At 35.4% G+C, this 24,514-nt stretch overlaps 1 protein-coding gene across 16 annotated transcripts in view; it reads right to left on the minus strand.

Annotated features, from left to right (window-relative positions):
- Window positions 1-820: 820 nt before the first annotated feature.
- Window positions 821-24,514, minus strand: part of LOC124530569 — an 87,708-nt gene continuing 64,014 nt past the window's right edge. For 5 of the 16 annotated variants that reach the window (XM_047104779.1, XM_047104781.1, XM_047104777.1 and 2 more), the window contains exons 23-40: window positions 24,124-24,306; window positions 22,550-22,750; window positions 21,161-21,385; window positions 20,889-21,075; window positions 20,225-20,339; window positions 17,687-17,841; window positions 14,570-14,679; window positions 14,023-14,220; window positions 12,954-13,148; window positions 12,587-12,695; window positions 12,328-12,507; window positions 11,914-12,209; window positions 11,259-11,446; window positions 10,711-10,870; window positions 8,731-8,817; window positions 8,499-8,616; window positions 7,954-8,104; window positions 5,863-7,683 (exon numbers count right to left, since the gene is read on the minus strand). In XM_047104779.1, coding sequence (XP_046960735.1) covers window positions 6,897-7,683; window positions 7,954-8,104; window positions 8,499-8,616; window positions 8,731-8,817; window positions 10,711-10,870; window positions 11,259-11,446; window positions 11,914-12,209; window positions 12,328-12,507; window positions 12,587-12,695; window positions 12,954-13,148; window positions 14,023-14,220; window positions 14,570-14,679; window positions 17,687-17,841; window positions 20,225-20,339; window positions 20,889-21,075; window positions 21,161-21,385; window positions 22,550-22,750; window positions 24,124-24,306 — 3,645 coding nt within the window. In that variant the 3' untranslated portion in view covers window positions 5,863-6,896. Of the gene's footprint in view, window positions 4,796-5,861; window positions 7,684-7,953; window positions 8,105-8,498; window positions 8,617-8,730; window positions 8,818-10,710; window positions 10,871-11,258; window positions 11,447-11,913; window positions 12,210-12,327; window positions 12,508-12,586; window positions 12,696-12,953; window positions 13,149-14,022; window positions 14,221-14,569; window positions 14,680-17,686; window positions 17,842-20,224; window positions 20,340-20,888; window positions 21,076-21,160; window positions 21,386-22,549; window positions 22,751-24,123; window positions 24,307-24,514 lie in introns of those variants that run through there. The other 11 variants (XM_047104789.1, XM_047104788.1, XM_047104790.1 and 8 more) reach the window with 7 other exon arrangements.

The raw sequence follows: 24,514 nt of genomic DNA on the forward strand, positions 1-24,514 counted from the left end.
TTAATAGCAAATTGTAAGATTTTGAATCCAAATTCACTGAAGTTTGATTTAATATTGACGTCGATGTACAATTAAAATAAAACATTTTACTGAACCTTAAGTGTAGTGTTATTTCAATTATTTATACAAACCTCCGTGCTGATCCTTTTAAATAAAATAAAACATTTTTACTACCATCCCTTTCACGAAAAAATAAAATCTACCTTGTATTACATATTCCAAAAAAACGGAAATTAGATTTTATTGATCTCGAGAATGCATCCCGGGGAGAGTAACGCTGTTAACTTAATTACTCCATGTTAATATTAAAAGAATTACTTGTATATTATTTTTTATAGATTATGTATATATAATTATAAAAGGAAATAAAAAGTCAATGTGGCCACATCTTCCAAGAGAAGACGATAAACTTGAAGTCCAGCGAAGATGATGTTTGTATAAAAGTAAAATGTAAAAAAGGGCACAGTCAACTCTAAGCTCGCAGATGTCGTATTACATTAAAAAAATGTTAAAAGTTGCACTTAAGAAAAAATTATGATATATACTATGTTTTGATTTTATTGCGAGTAAATTTTACTAATATTTTATATTTTTATTAGATATTGCATCGATTTAGGGTAACGACACAAGTATTGTCATTATGATCATTATATTTTACTAAAAAAAGTGTGGCAACTGATTGAAATACGGTGACTTCGAATTCACACTGTAAATTATTGTAATCGGAAATTCGAATTAACTTTAAAGCCTCATAAATGATTTCACATGACTTGTCATAAAGGTGGATGGGAAAAAAAATACATATATATTTTATATTTATTCATAAGCAATAAAAAGTAATTTCCATAATATGTGTCACAAAATTGAACTTATCGATACTTACAAAACGAATAGGAATGCATACATCAATAATTTACAAATCAATGAATACCAACGGAATCACTAAAATTACGAGAGCAAGGAAATAAACTCGAGGGTTACAAACATTTTGACAAACTACTATCAAACCGCACGACGGTAGCCCGACAGATGCGCGTGCACTTACGTTCAGTGTTCACGAAATACGTAAAGGCACTTTTTAATTTAGGCGTATTAATAAAATGAATTCGATAATAAAAATATCAAAATGTCTACCAGCGTCCTGTGGTTTCGTAGGCGGACGTTGCGATAGAAAATGTTTGCTAATATTTCAAATACGTCACGCTAATTTGATGTAGTTTGAAAATATTTCAGAGGAACGAGGAGGCGATGGAACCGAACTAACAAACTATATAAGGTTAAATTATAAAAGTACAATACTTATAATAACATTAGTTACATTCGTATTTTACTTCAATAAGTCTTTCTAAATATTCATTCACTTTCCTACGTTACTTCCAAATGTCATTGAAGTATGAAATACAATCGCAATTAATGAGCACATCTTCATTTCATTATTCACTCATATTTGTTTATTCTTTTTATTAATTATATTTTCTTAGTATAACAATATCTATAAATTGATTGTATAAGTTCGTAATTATTAAATTCGAATATTTTAACATATGTATATTAATAAACAGGTTTTATTTAATAAATCACAAAACAATTTTCGAACCGATACTTAAAATTTGAAATATCATTGCAATATGTGTTTGTGTGATAATAATAATAAATATTACAATATCTACACAGTATTGATACATAATATACAATAAATTTAAAAATTACTGTAAAACATTTAATATAATATTATTAAAACCACAATATAGCATATTAACTGAACTCGCCGGCGTCGGTGATATGTCCCAACTTATAATTAATAATGTACTTAAATTTCAAAAACAATTTAATATTTGAATAAGAACGACCTTCAAACATATTTATACATTTTTATATTCAACTTTAAGAAAGTACCCAAAATTAACTTTATAATATACAAGGCAAGGAGCTACATATCATATATCTGTTTTCATAAAAATATACTAAAATATAAAATAATATGTACATATATTATAAGCAGTTCAGTTTCGAGTTATATGGTGGTTTTGAATAACATATCTATAATTCAATATCTGTACGTTAAAGAAATGTGTATTTAATTATTTCTCATCGGGTAAATAATACAAACCGAAACATGGATATATGTTATATAATTCGCCTAACCTATGATAGAAATTTCGAATTTGATCACGAAGAGAAATTATTATCAAAACTACCTAGTGTACTTTTTCCATAAGGTAATGTGCATATTCAACTATAGGGTAGTTAAGTGATTGCGTTGCCAATGTGAGCAAATGAAACGCAAATAGATTACAGCTAACTACTTTCACGATATATTTACTCCGTACTATGTTAACAGTGAGTATAAAAAGCATGGATATGGGTATGTGGAATAACCCAGTTTGGCACAGAATACATATTAGAAATTTCATTTTTTTGGCAAATACGTTTTTATTAAACTAATTTAATTGTATGACATTATTTATAAATAAATATTATTTCTATATTTAAAAGCGTAGTATCGATAACGGAGACAAATCACAGTAAATAATTAGTAATAAATGTAAGGACATACCTTCCGAAATGAATATACATAGGTATATACCAAATTAATTTTTTACAATTGTCATTTATTTAGTTATGAAGTTGTTTAGTAGAAATGGTTTCGTGTAGATAATATATAATGAGACCTACGCTTTTAAATAACAAAATAAAATTTAATATTATTTTTTATAAAATATGAAACCGACATTGTAATGGAAGGTAAATAAATCTGTTGATATTGTCATTTTATATTTACGGGCTTGACTTACTGACTTAAAGAGATTCTCGTTAGATCTAACATGAATAAATAAAACTTAACGACTACCTGAGCCTATTTTCGTTATATTGGAATAAACGGTACTTTCTAGGCAGGTGTGCGACGTAGCACATTCACAATATCAATGAGGGATATTAATCGGGGTAAGTAACCTTATATAGGTAACGGTATATACATATCTATGTGGATACTTCTCAAACTGATTTCATTTAATCGAAGGTTTCTATAGTTATTCAATGTCTTCATACCACAGACGAGACGCACACAGTCTTATGTCGGAAAAAATATAAAGTATTTGAGCATAAAACAAATTATATTTCACGGAGAACATATAAATAAATAAAATCTTTGAGCTTTAAGCAATTGCTGTTGAAAATTTTCTACTGATACTAAAACATTATTCTCTTGAATATACGTATTATATCTAAAATATTAGTTTGCAAGTATAATAAACAAACTGAGTGTTACTTTTTACAAAATTTCTACGATCATGACTCTACCGTCTGTCTCTACCGACCGCTCGTCATTGCCGTGACCAGAGATATAGTAACGGAGGTGCACGTATCCAATATAAATATAATCAAGTCTTTATTATTGTAAATAAGACAATAAACGTTTGTAAATAAACACTTTTAATAAATACTTTTTTCAAATAGTCATGTTTTTTTTCTACATTATGTGCATTCAATTACTATATTCCCGTGGTTATATTTGAAAATATCCGATTAAAATTGAATAGTTTACATGTAGCTCAACTTTAATGATTATTCTTCTTATCGATTAGCTGTATATATGTATTTCATATTTAATTCCTCCCATACTATAATATTTTCATTCGTTTCTAAATTATTACACTTTTCATTAGTATAGTTACTTTAGTTTCGTAGTCTTTTATTTAGATAATGTAAAATGAAATAATCTTATAAGTCATTGCTTAAAATATAAATTGTGCAATATATAGCTGTCATATTTCAAATCCATGGAAACATCGATTTGTAATCGACAAATCGATTATCAGAAATAAAAGGTCAGTAATGTTTAAAAACGCTTTGCAAAATCTGGCTTATGAGCCTTATTTCATTGTTTATAATATTTAGATGTTAATTTTAAATACACCTTTTATAATCTTTACAGTTATCAAGGTATTTTTAGAAGTTACGACAAATTTCTAAGTTTACAAAGAAACGCAATGATAGTTAATACATATCTGCAAATTGATAATAAATCATAAATAGCAATTTCAAGCAATTAAATATGAGATAATTTAATTTCATAATTGGAAGCATAAGGTGGAAGTTATAGAACGAGGAGGCGACCCAGGTCTGGGGAGTATTATATTGGCGGCGTAGACTCGGTAGGGTTTGAGCGTCAAGTACCTTTGAAACATTTAAATACACTCTATAGACTTCATAATTTTTCAGATCCATTTTATTTAATTTTCTTGAAAATTATAGAAAGTATTTGTGTATATTAATGAATATCATATAATTTGCCGATTCATTTTTAATATATTTTCATTCGTTGTTGATAAATCATTTTTTATGAAATACCATAAATTAAAGGGAAAGGAAAGGATCAGTTCGATTTATCTTCACTCTCACAGTCGGAATTGATAGGACATTTTCAAAGGTACTAAACATATACGCCCATCCAAATATTGAGATGTGAAGTAGGTACTAAAATATTTAGTCCGTTCCGATCCGATGTGTGAAGAGGATACTTAGTGGCCGAAGGTATCATGCGTGACATAGGTAGGTTGCTCGACGCAGTGGTCGAGCCGAATCGGAAGCAGAGGGTAGGGTTCGTTTCGAGTGGTGGTCTAGTGGCGGTGGTCCGGCGCGAGCGACTTGCGGCTGGCGGAGAGGTGCGGCGCGCGGGGCGCGGGGCGCTGCGAGCGCGGCAGCGTGGTGGGCGCGGGCGCGGGGAGCGGCGCGGGCGCGGGGGCCGCGGCCGCCTCGCTCGCCACGTCGCGCGGTTTCCACACGGGCGACCCTACAACACACCAAACACCGAACTCTTTTACACGTCGCTCTCGTCCGTGACGCGTCCTGGACGTCCCGTCAGTTTTTTTGAAATCGCACCGATCGCCGGGTTGCTGCGGCTCCGCGAAAAGAGTTGAATGTTTGATGAATGTTGTCGTCGTCGCCTCGTCCGCTTGCGCATCGCAATATGTGAAACGAAATCGCGCCTCGAGACGCATGGAGCACGTGTCGTCGTGCGCTTGGCGCGCTCGTGTGCTCTCGGCCGGGTGAGGACCGTTCGGTAGCGATTTCGTTTCGGCTGCGTTGACACATCGTGAATCGGGCCCGTAAATATGCGAGTGAACGTAGTAGAAAAAGCTAAAAAGCTTTGAAGCTGTGCCCTTAAAGCAGCTAGTCATGATTCGGAGGTCAACATTGTCATCGAACATTCAAAAAGCTTCGGCGGTGTCGTAACTATTGTGATCGATACTATAGGTATATTAATATAATTTATAGCTATGTCACGATTATATATTTCCATAGTAATTATAAATCTAGAGTGCACCAGTACATAGATGTTTGATTAACCTTACTCCTTCACGACACTAAGTTTTTGGGAGTTTAATACGTGCGATATCTAGAGGTCATCCCACGGATAGAGTGCATGTCTAGTTGCTAAGTAATAAGTTATTTTAACGAATATTTTCTCTACTTTTATTAATAGGTTATTATGTCGTTAGTGTATTATTATGATGCACGTTAAATGCTTTATGGCTAGCCTATTATACGATATTTAGTATGATAATTGAGTATTATATTTGTTAGCATGCACATAGATCATATAATTATCGATTAACTATAATAGTATAAGTAGTTATTTAATTGCAGAAAACACATTAACAGCGTTGCTTCATATTCTAGTTGATATTGTAGTTTGCGATAGTAGTTTAAATTAGAAGGAAGGATTATTTTAATTTCATGATAGTGATAATAATAATATTTAGCATAGTAAACAGTAAACTTAAATCTAACTTGAGCAGGCACAGAATAAATAATAAAAAAATAAATTAATATTATTAATTATATAGGTATTTCGAAATGGAAGACTTAATAGTACAAATCCATAGCAATGTATGTACGTAATAATAACAATATGCTACTTATATAATGAAATTTGTAATAAGAATATTAGAAGTGAAATGATTTAATAAGATAAACACTAGGTCAAGTTGATTAAGGATTATCATCAGTACGATTCCACAGCCATTAAATGTAACACTTAGCTCTTGAGGACTAGAGTAAAGGTTTTTTTTTTAAATTTAGTTTTATTATGGATCCATTATATGTCTACCTATATTTTTAATTTATGTAATCCAACATATTATACCCTAGAAGGGGTTGAATCGAGTAATGTAATTGTAAATAGTAATGATTACGTATACGTAATTTGAACCTTGCCAGTTGTCTCAAGCTTCATCTTGCAGTCGAGTATTTTCTACGATTAGATTAAATTAGTTGGTGTCATCTACTTAATACGTAGTGAGATTATGTCTACGGTTTAAAACGAATCTAGGAATTTTTAAGTTACTATCTAATCACTTAAAATAACTTTCTTTTATCTTTCTCTAATCAATTCCATTCTTTAGTATTTCCAAATCTTATATTAGCCATTGGTCGTAAATACGAGTAGTATTGACATCATTTCATATCGACCAAATTCTTGAATCTCGCATTCGGTTTAGAGACATTTCTGATAAATTAACGCCCAAATAAGGTACGTAGTAGTTATAAAACCGAAATTAACAGCGGGTGCACACTGTGGATTAATCGACAAAGGGCAGGTTACAAGTGACCACAAGTTCCCTCGATTATTTAAGGTGACATATATTAGAGCATACTTTCATTCGAAAATTAGAAGCCGCTTAGTCAACGGTGTGCAACGGTTGTCAAGGAAATTAAACATGTATTTGATCGAAATCATTCTTTAGGCAATGTCGGGAGGAAGGGCAACGGCCGCGCTCGTGCCCGGAGCCATCGAGCGTCTCAACGCTGCTGCGATCTGATGTTACCAAAATCGATTGAGACGCTAAAGACTTCCGGCGAGGTTTGGGCTGCTTGCCCTTCCCCTTATGCTAGGAGGTTTTACTTTGTTTCTTCCCCGACAGATAGCATTCAACGCAGGTCGGATGTTCGATAGCTTTAGCGATGGATTCGGTCGATTTGGAAACGACGATACCCATTTTTATTGCTTTATCTTCGGCTTTCGCCAGTTGTGAGTAGTGCGTCATTCTGTCGAGGGAATTGGTTCCTAGTTTTGCTAACTTTTCCCCGCTGGATTTAGAAGATCGACGACTCGTGTTCGGTGATTTGCATGGAGATCTGTCAAAACTAGCTTGTGGAGTGCGCATTATGCCCTTCTTGGGGGCCGGTTTGGGCGACTTTGCTCGGTCAAGACTACTCTCTCTCGATTTCATTATACTACCGCGGGGAGATCTAGAGCCATCGAAGCTCTGTTGAGGTGACCGAGATTTGTCAATTGATTCTCGTGGGGATTTAGATTGATCAAAACTACCTCTCGGTGATCGATGGAGCGTCTTACTACTTTGTTTTAAGCTCGATTTGTTCGGGGATTTGCAAATAATAACTTTCGTCACACGGTCTCTGTCGGGTGAAATGTGCTCGGTGGAACGCATAGGAGATCTATCTCTATTAATGCTGCTGCCACTCCCTGAGCGGATCACTTTGATCTTTTTCTCCGATGCAGACGAGCCCCTCCTCTCTGGTGAAGATTTAAGCGATTGAGACCCATGCTTACCTAGCTCTCTGACCATAGTAGGCTGGTACTGGGTAGGTTGATGCGAAGATTGGATAAGTCTGGCTTGGCTCCCCGTACTTCCAGCGCTCAACGTCGATGTGGTGCTGCAAAATATTTAAGAACGATTATTAAAAAAACCTTGGAAACAATATTGACTACTTTATCATGTAAAATACAGCTAAACTATAGTGTCAATGTAAAGGTTAGTCATTCTTAGATTTCAGCTATATCTAAAAGGGGTGACATATGTATGAGAAACTAGCGAACCTACGTCACATTACAGATTAATTTAGAGTCGGTACGTGTATAGTCAGCGAGTGGGTCCCAATCGCGCAGGCGGTGTCGGTGTGGTTAGCCCATACATATGTTGGTACCTGAGGGTGAGGTGGTTGGGAGTGCGGCCTAACCCTCGCTTGGCGGGCGGCGGCGGCGGCTCGTCCTCGCCCTCGGACTTGGAGCCCTCGGCGCCCGCGCCCGCTCCGCTCGAGCTCGACGCACTCGGCGCCGACCGCTTGCTCATATCTGCTGGTTTGCGTAAGCCACACATGTCACTTCTTTCCAGATAAAACCATAATTGGTAGAAGATAAAAAGAAATACAGTTATAAAAATAAATAGTCACAAATTTAAGGCGAAAGCCAGGGTAAGTTACATCATTACATCAGCTATATCATGACCAAGTCACAGTCTGTTTGTATGAAAGATTGCTCAAATAGGTAGTATACGCATCGATTGCTTGTTTTAAATAAATCTATAAAACAATACAATTTTTTTTGTTTATAAATCATTATCTCCTGTGTTAATTACTATAATATAGTGTACAATTTATAAATTATTTATGTTGTTATAAAAAAAAGTAGGTAAATTATAGAAAAAAAGTGGTTAAATGCTGCTTTGATAATATTTGAACTTTTTTCTAACCTGCTGTATCGCCAAGCGTCTTGCTTCTCTGTCTAAATGTAGTTTCATCTGATGATACTTCAGACATTTGCGGTGGTTCTTCAGCTTCCTGTGAGTTCTCCCTAGACAAATCACCGACCTAGCGAATATTAAGATATTGTAATTAATTTATAACATTAAATACATCTGATTATTATATCTACACACTATAATATGTTCATAAATTGTATAATAAGTTTTTCAAAATGTATACCTCGATATTGCCAGCGGAGAGGCGTTGTCCAGTAGTTTTAGGTTTCTTCGTCTTCCCAAGTGTTTGAGAGCCTTGCATGACCTGCACCTGTAAAAAATAAAAAATATATACAATCAAACTTTCTCCTCTTGCAATAAAATATGAAACAAATTTAAACTCAAGCCTTTCAGTGAGTCAATGATAACATATTGTTTTGGGAGTCACGAAATCCTTTAAATAAAAAATAATAATTACACGAGGTAACTATCCTATAAATACTTGGACTATATATTCAATGATTTTGATTTTGAGGTCAGTTGAACTTCAATTCATATATTACTTCATTTAAAGCTTTTGCTTTAGTACTTAGAAAACATTAATCTAATTTTATTTATTTCATATTAATAATTATTTTTTAATGATTATCTCGTTAATTATTTTTCAGTTTTAATAATATTTTAGTTTAAGAAATGATTACTGTAGATGTCTCGCTGTGAAATCGAGAAAACCTTACTCAAACGTTTAATAATATACGAATAATTCTACTAGCCAAGACTGAAGTATTGCAATGAATATAATAGAAAATTTACGCTATCCATATTATTATTCCAAAATTAGTATGATTTTATTCGGCTGCAGCTATTGAATAGAAAGTTATATATCATTTTAATTTTGAAAGTAACATTTAAAACACTTTCGGTCATATTATTCGATTTTATATTGCAGTCCAAGTTTGAAAAGTTACCTGAATCTAGAAAAAGTTTCTCTTCAAAGTTTCAGACTGGCTAATGAGAAAAACTTTTTCAGTACTACACATTTCAAAATCTGTGGCTACCCATGGTTTCGCCTATTATTCAAGTCTTGGCCAAGAGTCCAATAGAATGAAATGTAAGTCATATATACGTATAGTCAGATGACTGCCGATACAATTTACTATCAAAATAGAATAGGAACTTTGATATTTTGTAGTCCCTTCTTAGTGAAACTATAATATCTTTCAGTATGCTAGTTTTTTTAAAACTCAATGTTTCATAGTTAAAATTTTTTAGACCACTTTCCACTCTATAAGTGAATTTTAGTTGCCTCTGAGTATTTAAGGTATTACAGAGCTTACTCATCTGTCAAATGTCTAAAACCGCCTGTGATTGCTGTTGTACAAATGCGACCTATAAATCCATATAATTATTATAATGAATCATTAATCCAATTAATGATTCATTATAATAATTTGCTAATTTTGTAATGTATTTAAATCTTTGCGAAAAAATGTGCGATACGTTATTATACTATAATCTATAATAATATTATAAATGTGAAAGTAACTTTGTTTGTCGGTCTGTCTGTCGCCCTTTCACGACCAAACCGCTGAACTGAAATTTGATGTATTTTAGTAAGAAGCAAACTTGAACTTCATAGGCTACTTATTACCTGACAAATGACAATCAATACCCTAAAACGCGAACGAAGCCGCGGGCGAGTACTAGTATAACAAAAAAAACTTTAATAATAGCAATAGTTTAAGTCATTGTAAGTATGGCTTTGTAGGTTTTACAATTAGCTCTATCTATATGTGTATTCGGCGTGTGGTAGTAGATCAAGGCGGTGAACATGGGCTACTTATTACCTGACAAATGACAATCAATACCCTAAAACGCGAACGAAGCCGCGGGCGAGTACTAGTATAACAAAAAAAACTATAATAATAGCAATAGTTTAAGTCTTTGTAAGTATGGCTTTGTAGGTTTTACAATTAGCTCTATCTATATGTGTATTCGGCATGTAGTAGTAGATCAAGGCGGTGAACATGGGCTACTTATTACCTGTGACATGACAATCAATACCCTAAATTCCTAAAACGCAAACGAAGCCGCGGGTACTAGTATAACATAAGAACTTCAGTAATAGCAATAGTTTCTCATTGTAAGTATGGCTTTGCAGGTTTTACAATTAGCTCAATATTTGTGTATTCGGCGTGTGGTAGTAGAACAATGCGGTGGTCACCTGGTGCTTGGGGCGGTCGAGCGTGTGGTGCGCGTGGTGCGCGTGCGGCGCGCGCGGTGGTGCGGGCGCGGGCCGCGCGCTCGGCAGCGACATATTGCGCACCGACTCGCGGATGATCTGCCGGATGGTCTTGAGGAACGCGTTGCGGAAGTCCGCGGTGCTGTGGGCAGGTCTCGTATTTAACGAAATCACGCTGACGTCGGATTCGCATATCAATTAGTTATTCGAGGGGAAAATAGGGTTACAATTTGGCTAGCGGAGTTTTTTTACATATTTGAATACTTATTATTATGAGACGCTAAATGAATCTACAAGTATACTTAATACATGTTTGATGGTCCATTTTATATTCCTTTTATCGTTCATTCCCTGATTTATTTCTTCTTGGTTTAATAAATTATACGATTAGTCAAAAATTATCTATTTATGACTAAACACTCCTTAATAGGTCCTTAATAAACTTAACGAATTAATAACGAAGATGTCTTGTCATAGTTGTCATATTCAAGAATAATTAAAATCAATTTACATACGACAAAGTATCTTACCTGTTCGATAAGACGTAAACTTTTTCGGATCGTCGCTGGAGCTGACTGCGTAAGTGGATAAGTTCCCACAGGAAGTGGCTGTCCATATCCTTGGCTGAAGAGGCTCGTACTTGTACTTCCGTTACCGGTATCAAAACTTGGTAACGAATTATTTCTACTTCGTTAGAATTATTTTTGGAAGAAACTCCCTATAATTTAAAAATGATATGTAAAAATCACATACGAAGTTCAGCTTACATTAAATTAAGAATACATTGGTGAAAAAGTAAAATCGAATTTCTTTTAGATAACAAAATATCACAAAAATACGAGTTATTTCAGACGACAGCAAAACCAGCAATGTTTTCAGTTCATATTTTATATTAAATCAAAAATAAATGTAAAGATCAACAGAGTAAGCTAACTAGAGAGGCGCTGGAAGTTCATTATGAGCCTTTGGTTAACTCACAAATTAAGAGTGCTATGTTTTTTTTACAATAAAACAAGAGTTTCATAAACGCATTTACTTTTCGCTAGGAACTAATCTCAATTATTTTCAGTGAAAATTGAAGTTTTTACATACATTAGAAACTGTAAAATGCGAAAAATAAGACGCGAAATTTGTGTGAAACTTTTGTACGAAAATAATATAATTATTCAAAGACAAGGAGCTCACCATTAACTTTTTCTTCTGTCTCAGTCTTTCTTTGCAAAGGAAGACAACGGCTGATTTAAAAACAAAACACATAGCGTGCAATTCCAGTCCCTTCTTTATTTTACCTAAAAAGTCTGATATATTCAACCATTCGACGCCTCCATAGTACAACAGATCGCCAGGGCTCAGGTCAATTGGTTGCTTGCAAGACTTTTGGTGTTGTCTAAACAAATGATCGAATATAGCACCGTATTCTTCGTGTATACGTTGCATTTCATTTATATGCTCTGCAACTTTCTCCATTCCCTTTAAGGCTTCTGTAAAGTAAATAATAAATAACTCATTCATTAAAGCTATTGACAGTATTTATAATTTATACGTTCAACTTTTTATATCGGAAATTATAATGTCTATTGTAATATTTCAAGCCCTTACCCACTAAATGAAGATGTTCCTCCGAATTCACATCAGTCAAATTTCGCAACTGTTGCAGAAGTAATGGATATTTGAGGATTCTTTGAATTGGTTTAATTAAGTACGATTCTAAAGTTGAAGAATGTTGTTGTTTTGGATTGCGGGCTGCCAAGAATTCTTGTAACGCTTGATTACCTTCGTCTGTTAGCAATCAAAAATATTTAATGTGAAGGTAAAAAATATACATTAAAGAAATACTATCTCGTAGATAAAAACTTACTCGGATGTAAAACTTTCTGTGCCTTACTGTGACTGGCGCAGAAAGAACTGTATAATTTGAAATGGTTGACGTAATATAGAAAAGCATTTCCAACTGCGAAGAGAACGTTCTGAAAAGTTATATAAAAATGCATAAATTTTACCGAAATTATAAAGTTATGCGTCCTTCTAATGTTACTTTTAATAAAATTGTAATATAACGTTTTATTCCAACTTTTAATATTAATTACGTAATTTGAAAGCCGCAAGATTTTTTCGTAAAATTTTGTTAGTGTATGTGTTATATTTAACCAAGTTAATATAAGTTAAATAATAATTTATAAATATTGAAGGTTCATATGTAATAAATTGAATATATGTATACACACCTTGAATTGGTTAGAGAATTCGAAATGGTTAAAATTAGGTTCAGCCTCCAGCGCTTCTTCTAAGTTTTGCAGGAATTGTCTTTGGAAAGTTACTATCTCTTGAATATTTCCGAACAAAGCGTTGATTTCGGCGTTCGATAAAAAAGTTTCCTTCTTCAGCGGTTCCAAGTAATTCTCCAATAAGTTATTCAGATGCTGTAATTATTGGTTAAGTCAGAAACACGGTCGATAGCTCCAACCAGAGCGATACAAATGTTTTATGTAAGCTGACAGTTAGACAGTTTTTCGGATGTTGGTTTATAAAGCTATAAATTCACCTCGACTTTAGGAAATTATCCATTTATTTGACATAGTTATTTATTTCAAAAAGTTATCTAAATCGGTACGAGAAAGTGAAATATTTTTTCCGATAAAATAATCGCGCTACAATAACTAACGCGACGCTCTAAACACCGTTACAAGTTACGCGGAAATTGCTTATAAACTTAATTCCGAGTCTCCGTCCGCAACTTCGTTAAATCTCTCCGTATGCGACGACTAAGAATGATAATGCAATTACTATTAATCTTGCTACTTATAAATAGCTACTTTACGAAAGCCATTTCAGTTTACGGCGTAATAAGATTTGTCAATAATTACGTAGAAATTAATGTTTGGTGTTTACTAAATATAATGTTACACTATTTATCATCGTCTCAGTTTAAATAATCAAATCAAAATTGAATAACTGTATAGCGGATATATTTGTATTTATTACACAACATGGAGAAAAATCCATACACGAATTATTAATATATCGGATAAAAACGGGATGCGAGCGATCGCCCGTCAAAATGATATATTTTGCACGTCGTAGATCCAATCGAGTAATCGGCCGTGAAAGCGCAGTCGGCTGAGTATTACGACACGTTTTTACCACCTCAGATCTTTCGATAAGCCGCAACATCGGCTCGCACGAAGATGCGAGATCGACGATGACAGATAATACGTTACACTGTCGATTGATGTTTCCTTGACTTCGAGTCTCTGAACGTAGACGCGTATTCTGTCATATAGAACCTTGACAAACCTTGACGTAAGCGCGCTCGGTGTCGACGAGCTCCATGAGGACTTTACGCAGCTTGTCCGCGTCGGAGAGATGCCGCGAGGGCGTGACGGCCGCGCTGGTCAGGCTGCCGGTGGGGCTGCCGCGACGCGTGTCGGCCGGCGACCGGCACCAGCCCGTCACCTGCTCCGCACTCTGCCGCACACGCACACGCCCACACTTCTATTTATGCCCACGGATTAAAAGCTATTATTGCTACGTAGCGAATGTTCAGATGATTACGAGACAATGATTGCGGGGGAGGAAACATGCTGGAGTATTTCTGTACGAAAGTTCGTTTCTCCCGAGTAAGATTTCTCTTGTTCTTGAAACCATCGGTTCGATCTTAGAAATCGATACCAATATAAGCTTGATTAAATAATCATTTAGAAACGGATTTCGTATCGAAGCGAGAGCCCTCGAGTTGTCGGCGGAAAAGGTTACGTAGATCGTTGAGACGGCGAGTCAAGCGGGTGAAGGGTGCAGGAGTGAGCAAAGAAGCTTTTTAAGTGAAGTCTTCCTTATTAAGCACCTTGAGGAGGTTCTCGATCTCGAAGGAGTTAGTGCGAGAACTAACTTTCGGCGGGCCCGTGGTCGTCGCGTCGCCGTGGGTTTCCGCCTCTGGGCTATACAGTTCTTTACCTGTTCAAATTAAAATTGTTATTTCTTAAAAAGTAGGTATTTTCTTTTTACTATCAAGGACAAGATGGCAAAATTGAGCCGAGATGGTCCAGTGGTTAGAACGCGTGCATCTTAACCGATGATTGCGGGTTCAAACCCAGGTGAGCACCACTGATTGTTCTTGTGCTTAATTTGTATTTATAATTAATCCGTGCTCAGCGATGAAGGAAAACATCGTAAGGAATCCTGCATGCTTCTAATTTCATAGAAATTCTACCACTTATGTATTAGTAGTAGTACCAACCCGCATTGGAACAGTATGGGGGGATATGATTGCCTTCTCCAAGAGGAGGCTTTTGCCCAGCTGTGAAATTTACTATTGTTATTGTCTGTTGTTGTATTAAGGACAAGTGGGAAAAGAGTAAATGGGCCACCCGATAGTAAGGTTACGTAGATTGTTGAGACCACCCACCACCCATAGATACAGGGTTTGTAAGAAATATTAACCATTCCTTACATCACCAATGAGCTAACAACCTTGGGAATTAAGATGTTACGATGCTTGTTCTGCCTGTTCTGCCTTGACGCTAGTTACACTGGCTCACTTACTCTTCAAATCGGAATACAACAATACTGAGTACTGCTGTTTAGCGGTAGAATATCTGATGAGTGGTCAGTATATACCCAGACGAAGATGCACAAAGCCCTACCACCAAGTACCTTACAAAAAAATCTTGTACTTTAAAAATATTCAATAATAATCATCATAATGTTGTTCAATTTTAATGAAATATAAAGTTTTTTTATAGTTGATTACAATAGACTTAGACAAGAACGAAAGACTTAAAAAGAACCCATATCGAGAAAAAAAAATCTAAACCAATATCTAATTATAAATAACTCGTTAGATAATAGTGTATTAAAACGTACAACGGAAATTAAAACCATTAAAACGGAATGTCAATTATAATTACTATATGATATTCAAATGTAGTTAATATTGGAATATAACATGAAGTACACAGTGAAATAAAGCCGCCCTAAATTGCTATAATGTACCACGTCTGAGTCATGACAAGCCTCAGCATCACCGAGATGAAATACGAAACGTAATTATTTATTTGGGACTTTGATAAGGCAGCAGATTTCAACATTAACGGCTAAATTACAACTTACGTACCCAGCTTGTATTGTGATAAGAATTGACACAATGAGTTTTTTGGTCGAGGTAAGTCGACATCAGGGGCGAGCAAATAGCCCAGGGGAAAGGGTCGCGACCTTTATTTGGAGGCCGCGATGAGTGGTTTTTGCTTTCAGTTTTTAATTTGCTGTAACCTATTTCGTAATCTAAAACACTAGGTTTAAGGAACATGTTATCAGTAATGCTTTGTACTTTAAAAATACTATAACTATATACTAAAGTGGTAACTGTCAAAAAAAATAATTTAGGCAAATTTGCGTTTAAAATTTACGTCACGCTCGATGAAAAGAATTCGGAAATTTGAGTGGTTTTAATTTTACAAGATTGAAAATGAGACAATTTAAAACAAAAGTGTCTCCATCACAGTTATATAAAAGATAAAACTGAATAAGGCTTCTCTGTTTGAATGTGGCAACAATCATAGCGCGTAATAAGGATTTATGCGGTCGATGAGGCTTATTGTTCCGAGTTCATATTCTCTATCGTAGCATCGAGTATCGCCTCGCATGTCAAACCAATACGGTATTATAATTGCCTCTTGTGTTGCAGACCCTCGTGCTGAAATAAATCACAGCGAGTGAATCAAGAGCGTAGCAATTTCGGGCTTGTTCTAAATAGTGACCACACCGCTACAACGATACCGTTTCGGGAGACAAAGAGCTCCATTTGTAATTAACTTTTGAAACGAATTGATATGTGTTCCATATATTTTTTTATTCAAACCTATTTCAAATGCTTTTATTTCAATTTAGAAGTATCAATAGACATCATTTTTTTAATTTTATTCATACAAGCTATTTTTATTACGTTAAAAGTATCCTTACTGATAGAATATCTAATTAGTAAGAGTAGAACATAATGATCATGCATTTGTAATTTGAAAAAATATCTTATTAAAATGTGACCTATTTATAAAGTATACCTAACAATCAACGAGAGCATATAATTACCAGAAGTTTATAGTATAGAAAGCAGCATTGGGAATCGATAACCGCAAATTGAAATGATGCTAATTGTAATACTTCGTTGTACTAATAACAATACTGGCTGACAGCCACGATATTGGAAGCTAATGAAATTTTGGTATAGCAGAATCGTTGCCAAGTATTACGTAGACGAAAAAACTGAAGTTGCTTGTTAAGCATTAATTGTGAGATAAAAATAAAAGCCTTTTCGGTTCATATTGTTAACAACGAAATAAATTGCTTTAACACACCAATATAAAATATTTACGATTATTTCCTGCGATTTGAATATGTTATTTGTGATTATTGTGACTCTCATTACTATACATATATGTAAATGAAGTTTCAGATCAACGAAATAATAGCGTGTACGCTTGGGCATCATATCTCGTCAGCGTAGGCACGGACATGTTCGTTATGCTTTAATTGAATTCTAACAACATAACGCTTCGTTAGTTCGAAGGATTAAGTGTTGCTATGGTCGCTGAGAGTTGCAGGTTGAAAATATAAGAGCAATTTCTATACAACGTGCACATTGAATGCACGTCTGGATTTTAGAGTATACGATCGTAAACATATAATGTCTACAGCATACAGTAATCGAAGGAAGGTTTAAAGGTCGCCGCGGTACCGGCATCGTTGTTTGGTCAGGTGGAGACCTCGCTGAAATATAATTATTATTTAAACTCACAATCACCTCGCTGTCGTCGGCTGCGATTAATTTAATTTTGCAAGTAAACATAGAAATACTCTACCACATCACACGTTGAAATGTATTATCATAGCCTAAATAAATGCGCTAGTAATCAATAACTGATGATCGATACGGGTGTCAAACAATGTGTATAAACAATGTACTCACTCCAAGCGGGCGCCGGCACGATGAGGCCGGATATCATGTCGTCGGAGATGACGGGCGGCTCGCTGGGCGGTGGCGGGCACACCAACGAATCGATTATATCGTCCGTGGCCGCGCGCATCACGCCGCTCAGTTCTGGCGGCTCCGTCCGCGACGACCTGCGACCAAACCACTGTGTTCACGATCCCTCTGCATATATTAATACCTTGCGATTCTAATCGCACAGCTGACTGTATTTTTTTTTGTATTTTGCTAGTTTGTATGGAGGTTGCAATAATTGGCTGACCTGTGTTCGATCTTGGCGTATTAAATTTAGATTGTAAACATATTTTATTTAAAAATGTACATGCAGGGCAAAAGTATGAGTCCTAGATAATGTTAATTCCTTTATAAATCAAATCTCTCTAATTAAAATCTGCATATAATTCTAGTGAAAAACATCTATTGTTTGTAAAAATCATGATTTTTCGATTGTAATCGTTGATAGAAAACAAGGTAAATAATTATAATAAATGTAGAATGAATGTAATGCTATAAAGCTGAATACAAATTTCAGAATTAATACATTTTTGTAAAAAATATTTAATGCACATTTTATAATATCGTCTATAATCAAAAATAATATAATCTGATAAAAGCGAAGTTCTATTTGTCTTGAAATTTAGGTACTGATGTCTAATTCACTGCACTATTGCTGATCGCATGCAGGCTGTCATCCATTTCCGACAGTTCCGTGAGCGCAGAGTTGTATGTAAATTGCATCCACTATACAGACATCTGCTCCCTGCGTTTAGAACGCTCTAGTGTTTGAATTAGAACAGCGAGAAAGTAGGTTGAAATAAGCGTAACAGTTTCTTATGTAAGTTCGACTTAATGAAAATGCAGCACTTTAATGCTGTAGAATGAATTTAATTAATCCGTTCATTGAAGCCTAAAACTAGAATACTTTTTAATACTCGCTCGCGGAGCACATATGAAGAATTCACACGTTCAATTATTATGATTAAAATATATGTACACAAAGGTAGTAAGTAAATTATTTATACCTACAAATAATGAAATTGTGAGTTTAGTGCCGGCACTGCAAACTTATAAATGAAAAGAAGAAAAAAGTGTTAGTCGAATAATTAGTACATGACATTATAATAAAACGTGTACAATAATTCGTATCTTCATAGCATATTGATAGCACGCATAGTATTAGAAATACTTATTTTGAAATAAATATCAATTTAAAAAGTGATCTCAATAATAATTAAATCATATTCTCATTTATTATGAAAATGGGAGGACAATTATATCTGAAATTAATATCGGTTCGAATGAAATCGTAAAAGAGAAATGATTTCTTTAATAGATTTTTTTTAATTTAATTTATGAGGCCTGATTGAATCGGCGGCTTTCGAGGAATAAGAACCGAAAATAAGTTTGAAGCTAAAAAAAAGTATTGTTACAAGTACAATGGCTTTTCTTTCATGAAAGATTTTTTTTATTTTTAGGAGTACAGAGATAAAAGGTATCATGATGATTCTGCGATGGGGAGACGTTTTTCGTCACACTTACCACAATTAACGAGACTAATTTCTAGTCAGGTTTAATACGCGGACGAGAGAAGCTCCGTTGGTGTAAAAGTTGCCAACGCTCATTCAATATGGGGCTGTAATAATAATAATTCACGCGCGACGTCAAGAGGCTCGGCTGCGGCGCGCACAATGGCGTGCGCGAGACGCGGGCGAGGGCCGCGGGCGAGCGATAGGGTTGCCAGATTTTTTCAGGAACAGACCTTCTAGACCTAGTAAGTTCAGTTCTATGTCGCAATTATATGTCGGTACTTAATCCGTATTTTTTTAAGATTGATTCCTTTCTTAAAAAAATCATCTTAAGATTTAAGATATTATTCATCTTGTGAGTTAGTAACCATATAATTTTACTACGTATTGTTTGAATTGAATGTGATCTTACTGATATACTTATTTTTTTCATGGATTTCCACAACATTAAATACGGCTTTCCTAAGTAAATATATGATTTTCAGATTTCACAAATTTATTTCAAAGATTTTGGATTTAGAATAATTTAAAAAAAAATGGCCGATAGAATTTTTTAGAGGACGTTAAAATTTCTAACTCTTATTCAGTATTTAATTTATCGGGCTCTTGGTTAACCTAGCGAGGGAGCATGTAGGTCGTTGCGAGCGCTTCAGTAAACTTGTCGCGGTCGAAAGGTCAGGTGTATGAGGGCGGGAAATGCCGACGCGAGCCTTCCACCCTGCGAGACTTCCACACAAGGAGCGCTTCGCCACGCTTTGACTTCCGTTTTATTAGGTCCCACGACCCGCTTTCCAGTTTCGCTCCGGGCTACTCTCACAAAGCCACGAGAAGCCTTTTATTCATAACGAACTCGACCTCGCTGCATCGAATTATGCGAATCGATGCTAACGAATGCACGCGAAGACCGTTGATTAATGAACAGCGGCTTACTCACCTACTGATCGGCGAAATTGCATGAAAGTGATAATTAATAGACGAGTTTAAACCTTACCTCATCATCATAACCAGTGAGAGTTCCTCTTGTAGCACGCTCTCCAAATACATCATATCTAGGTCAGATACGATCGCTCCATTAATTACCATTATTTCGTCGCCTTTGATTATACCTGACAACAAATTGATTGCATAACATTTTTTAAACAGGGTGTTTGGATTCCAGTGCCGTATAGAACGATCTAAGAGTTACAACGTTTATAGTAACTTAATTTAAAAACAATTTTCAGTATTTGTTTCAAATCATTGTTGATTCATCAAAGAATGTTCTATCGAGTTTTGAAAACGAAACACCTGTTTATGTATATCTTTATTAACAATTCGCAAGCTGATTTTTATTATCAATGCATTTACTATTTTAAATCAGGGATTCCTGAGTGACGAATCGAAATACGAAATGAAATAGTATTTACATTATCTTAAGTATAGCTTCACTTACAGACTGTAGATACATAAATAAGTTACTAAAACATGAAAGTCAGAAGTTAAGAGTTTGTCTTGATTTTTCAAAGACTAACAAGAACTCTAGTACTTACAAGTGTGCGCCCTTTCGTAATCTTACCGAACAGAACATCGTTATTGACCGGAGCTTCTTCGCTAGTTCTATAAATTTCTTGTACCTGTAATTAATAAAGGCAATGACTTTGTGAAGGTTATGTTACCATTCTGCATGGCGACGCTCTTGTCCTCGACGCGGCTGACGTAGCAGCATAGCTCGTCCTGGCGCTCTGCGTTCTCGATGAGCTCCGCCTCCACGCTGAAGCCCCACATCTGCTCGAGCGTCGTGCGTTGCAACTCCACTTGATACAGGATTTTGGCGCATACTTCAACCACTTCATGAGTGTGGAGCTACATGAATTATCATAATTAGTCTTTATAATAGTAATTTCAATTTATTTCGACGTTGACGATTGAGAATCACAGATGAACTTACATAAGTCTCAATGAGATCACTTCTGTGCGGCACGAAGTAGTTGTGGTCTTCCATGTCACGTCGTTTCTTGACCCTGACGAAGTGCTCGAGCGGGTTGAGCGAGCGGCGGGCGCAGGCGGCCGCGAGGAACTCCTCGACCGACATCCCTTCACGCACGCCCACAGTTGCAGTGGTACCTTCGGGTAATGAAACCCTTACGGCGGCTTCGCCTTCTTCACGCGACATCTGTTTTACAATGGGAATATCACAAAAGAACGCCCACATAAAAGTCTCAGTCCATATTTTTAAAAAGCGAAGAAAGGAAACAAAAACCTTGGTGTAATAGACAAAAGGGTCTTCCAACGGGAATATATAACGTTCCTGAAATATAATGGTTAGTTATATTCTTCGTATAGGGATTGTTTCAAAATGCATGGATGTTGTAATGACGTGGCTTAAACCTCGTTACCGAATAACCTTAATAAACGGTCTTATGAATACATGTGCTACTGTTCATAGTTTTGTGTAGAAAAACCGTCACAGTAAAACTTAATTTGGGTAGTAAAGCTACTGTGTTTGCTCGAGGGCAATTTACCGCTTTCCTTAATAGAGCCGTGCTCGTAATTTGTTCTAGTAACAAGGGCGAAATGTCTAATGACAGGCAGTCGGCGGCTGCGAGTAACTAAGTAATCGTCGCTTTTCGTGACGGTGTATATTACAAGTTCCTTAGATATTAAGCGGCACGCCACCTCGATAATCTAGAGTTAAAGTTTTCATAAACTCTGAGAAACGTTTTGTGTGTTTTTTTGCTTTGTAACATTGTAGAATATGTAATTTAAAAAAAATACGTTTATATCATAAACCTCAATGGTATTAAAGAATTACCATTTTCAAATAAAATATTAAAATGTTGTAAGCTACTGGACAGCAATGAACAGTGCTTCATCTAATTGGGTACGACAGCCTCAGCGCCGCATTCGCCTTTGTAATTCAATTTTTCACGATAATGGATACTTTATTTATATGAGTAATTTTGCGCTGTAGCTCTAAATAAAAAATCAAAATCAAAATATGCTTTATTTGTTCAAGTAAGAGACAAGCACTTTTGAAACGTGATTTTACAAGGTTTAATTTAATACTAAGCTACCATGGGATCGGAATGTTTATTCTAGAAGAGGCAGTCTTGCTGCCTTAGTAAATAATTATAATAGTTATAAATCCTGTATAAACATCAACAAAAAATACATAAGATTTTAGAAAATACATGCGTGAAAATTAGTGTCCGACCGAAAGTCGGTTTCGTTTTCGGCTAAAAATGCCACCGAAACTTGGCAGATTCGGTTGCGGCTAAAATGGGCAGAAAACCAATTTCGGTCGGACTCTAGTCAAAATAGGAAGAATATTACCGACCTGCATGGAACGTCGACTGGAGCCAGAGTTGGACCGTGACAGGTTAGGGGCCCTGCGCTTGGTCGCGCCGCGACCAGCGAGCAAGTTGTTCAGCAGTGAGGGAGAGCGCGCGCAGATGAACGCGTGGAATGAAGACACGGTGAATACGCCCAGCTTGTTCAACGTACTCTTGGTGCCACGCGACACGTGCGTCAGCAAGGACTGCAATATTACTCACACTCAGGCCTATGTATTACCAACCATCTTAACCAGGGGACGATTCAGGTGAATTGAACAAACTCATTACTTCATCCGCTTGTAAATTTATAATAAGTACAAAATATGATATTATAATTATAATAAATTTGATTAAATATTTGTATTATTGTTTTTTTTTGTTTAAAATAATAATAATAGGCACTAAAGAAATGAAAATGCTGTTTAAGTTTGAGATGAGTACAAGACTTTGGAATTTGAAAAAACAAGTCTTATATTATCTAAACAAAAGAATTTACATCGTGATTCGAAGTATACAATTAGGTTAGTAGATTTATCAGGCGATTGCATTTGCGGTAGACGCAACGCATCTCAAAGCCTCCAGAAGCATGTCACTCATGCAGCGTGCGTATTGATCGTTATTGTGATTAAAACAAGCTTATCCTTACCATTTCCATAATAACCAATTAATTAATTGAAATCTATTTTAATTTCACTTTTATATCGTATTTTTGGTAGTTATAACGAAACAAAATTTGAATCATGAAACAGTATTTTCAAAAGAGTTCAAATTTTAAATGTTTAATTATTTATTATTAACAAAAAAGTTTAGGAATAAAACGTTAACGATTACGGTGTGTTGTGTATTATCCAAATAACAATTCTGATCGGATGTTCTTAACTGTGTAGTACTGATTAAAGTGTATATAATATGTAAGTCCCACGGTTACTATAGCATTATATAAGCGTATGAGATATAAGGCTGATTCAGTCGAATTAAAAGTAATTACGCTATTCAAACTCCATCGAGCTTGATTTTGTAGCGATATCGCGAATATCTCCCATATTTAAATTGTTAAATGAATGTTGACATAACGAAATCAAAGATAGTATGGATGCGTCGCTGTAATTGAGTCGAGTATTACATTCGAACGAGGCCAACATATGGAAATATTGTAGTCATTTTTATTCCGATTGTTGAGAGGCAATTTATAGAGGCGTGACATGGGTCGGCGTAACAGATACGATCCTCCTCCCGGTCAACGGATCTGTCAATTTGGGCAGCGAAGCTAACAAATATCACTTTTCTGTCAACTCGATAAAATCATTTCACAACATTTTTATGACTCATATTGATAGGTTCATTTTTTCTATTATGATATACATAAATCTTATGCTAGGGATTCGTGACCTTTCTTTAATATATGTTAATATCTATACTGTATGATGACTCGTAGCGTTCATTAAACCGTTGTTTAATAAAAAGTGAAACTTGACTATTTTTACAAATGATAAATCAAAAAGTTTCCTAATATTGAATGAAATCATGACTCCTACGTAATAGAGTATTCTAGTTCAGTTCAACGATCAATCTTTACCTTGGGATTAGGTAACTCGCCGCTCTGCAGGCTGGCCATGTAGCATCGAAGTCGGAATTGTTCGCAGTGTAGTCTTTCCAGATTTTCTTCCCATTGCAGCATTTGTACTGCCAACTGCGCTCTCGTTTCCGGATCCGATACAACAGATTGTTGCAGATCTGCCATATGTTTCAACTTGTGATCCTAGATAAAATATATTATAGTTATTTAATTATGGATTTGTTAAATTATCCGATTTTTTTTTAATGTTATTTTAGGCAGAAAAGAAATACTTAAATATTGACTGTGTTATAAATTAAGAAATAGAAAGCGTAAGTATACAACATATGTCATACTTCAGCTACGGTTAAAGATAGCTCAGTATGACACAATTTGACGGCAGGCGCGGCCC

The sequence above is a fragment of the Vanessa cardui genome, chromosome 6 (genome assembly GCF_905220365.1).
Source record: "Vanessa cardui chromosome 6, ilVanCard2.1, whole genome shotgun sequence".
Classification (NCBI taxonomy): domain Eukaryota; kingdom Metazoa; phylum Arthropoda; class Insecta; order Lepidoptera; family Nymphalidae; genus Vanessa; species Vanessa cardui.